Source organism: Merops nubicus, unplaced genomic scaffold (assembly GCF_000691845.1).
Source record: "Merops nubicus isolate BGI_N331 unplaced genomic scaffold, ASM69184v1 scaffold31803, whole genome shotgun sequence".
In the NCBI taxonomy this organism is placed as follows: domain Eukaryota; kingdom Metazoa; phylum Chordata; class Aves; order Coraciiformes; family Meropidae; genus Merops; species Merops nubicus.
In genome coordinates this window covers 1-267 of record NW_008597885.1, presented here as the reverse complement: position 1 = coordinate 267, position 267 = coordinate 1, and the positions used below count along the sequence as shown (strand labels likewise).

The following is a 267-nucleotide window of genomic DNA, read 5'->3' as shown; positions in this document are numbered from 1 at the left end:
GAATAGAGAAAAAAAAAAAAAAAAAAAAAAAAAAAAGTTTGCCAGTTGGAATACCCGAGAGTTAAATAATGCCCCAGAATGTTTACCTGCACCCTGGCTTCCGTGAGGTTGATTTTCATCGCCAGTTCTTCCCTAGTGAACACATCGGGGTAGTGGGTTTGAGCGAAAACGGCTTCCAGTGCCTCGAGCTGGTGGAGGGGAGGAGAGCAAACATCTGTCAGGGGGAAGGCACAGCCCGGGGCGGGGAGCTGCCGCCTCGGGGAGCGC

General features: G+C 51.3%; 1 protein-coding gene across 1 annotated transcript in view; it reads right to left on the bottom strand.

Moving 5' to 3' along the window:
- DRGX (dorsal root ganglia homeobox) overlaps positions 1 to 214 on the bottom strand; it is a gene marked incomplete at its 5' end in the record, with an annotated part of 14,045 nt that extends 13,831 nt beyond the window's left edge. Inside the window, one exon of the mRNA XM_008936831.1 lies at positions 87 to 214. Within this exon, the coding sequence (XP_008935079.1) occupies positions 87 to 214 (128 nt within the window). The remainder of the gene's footprint in view (positions 1 to 86) is intronic.
- Between the last annotated feature and the right edge of the window lie 53 nt (positions 215 to 267).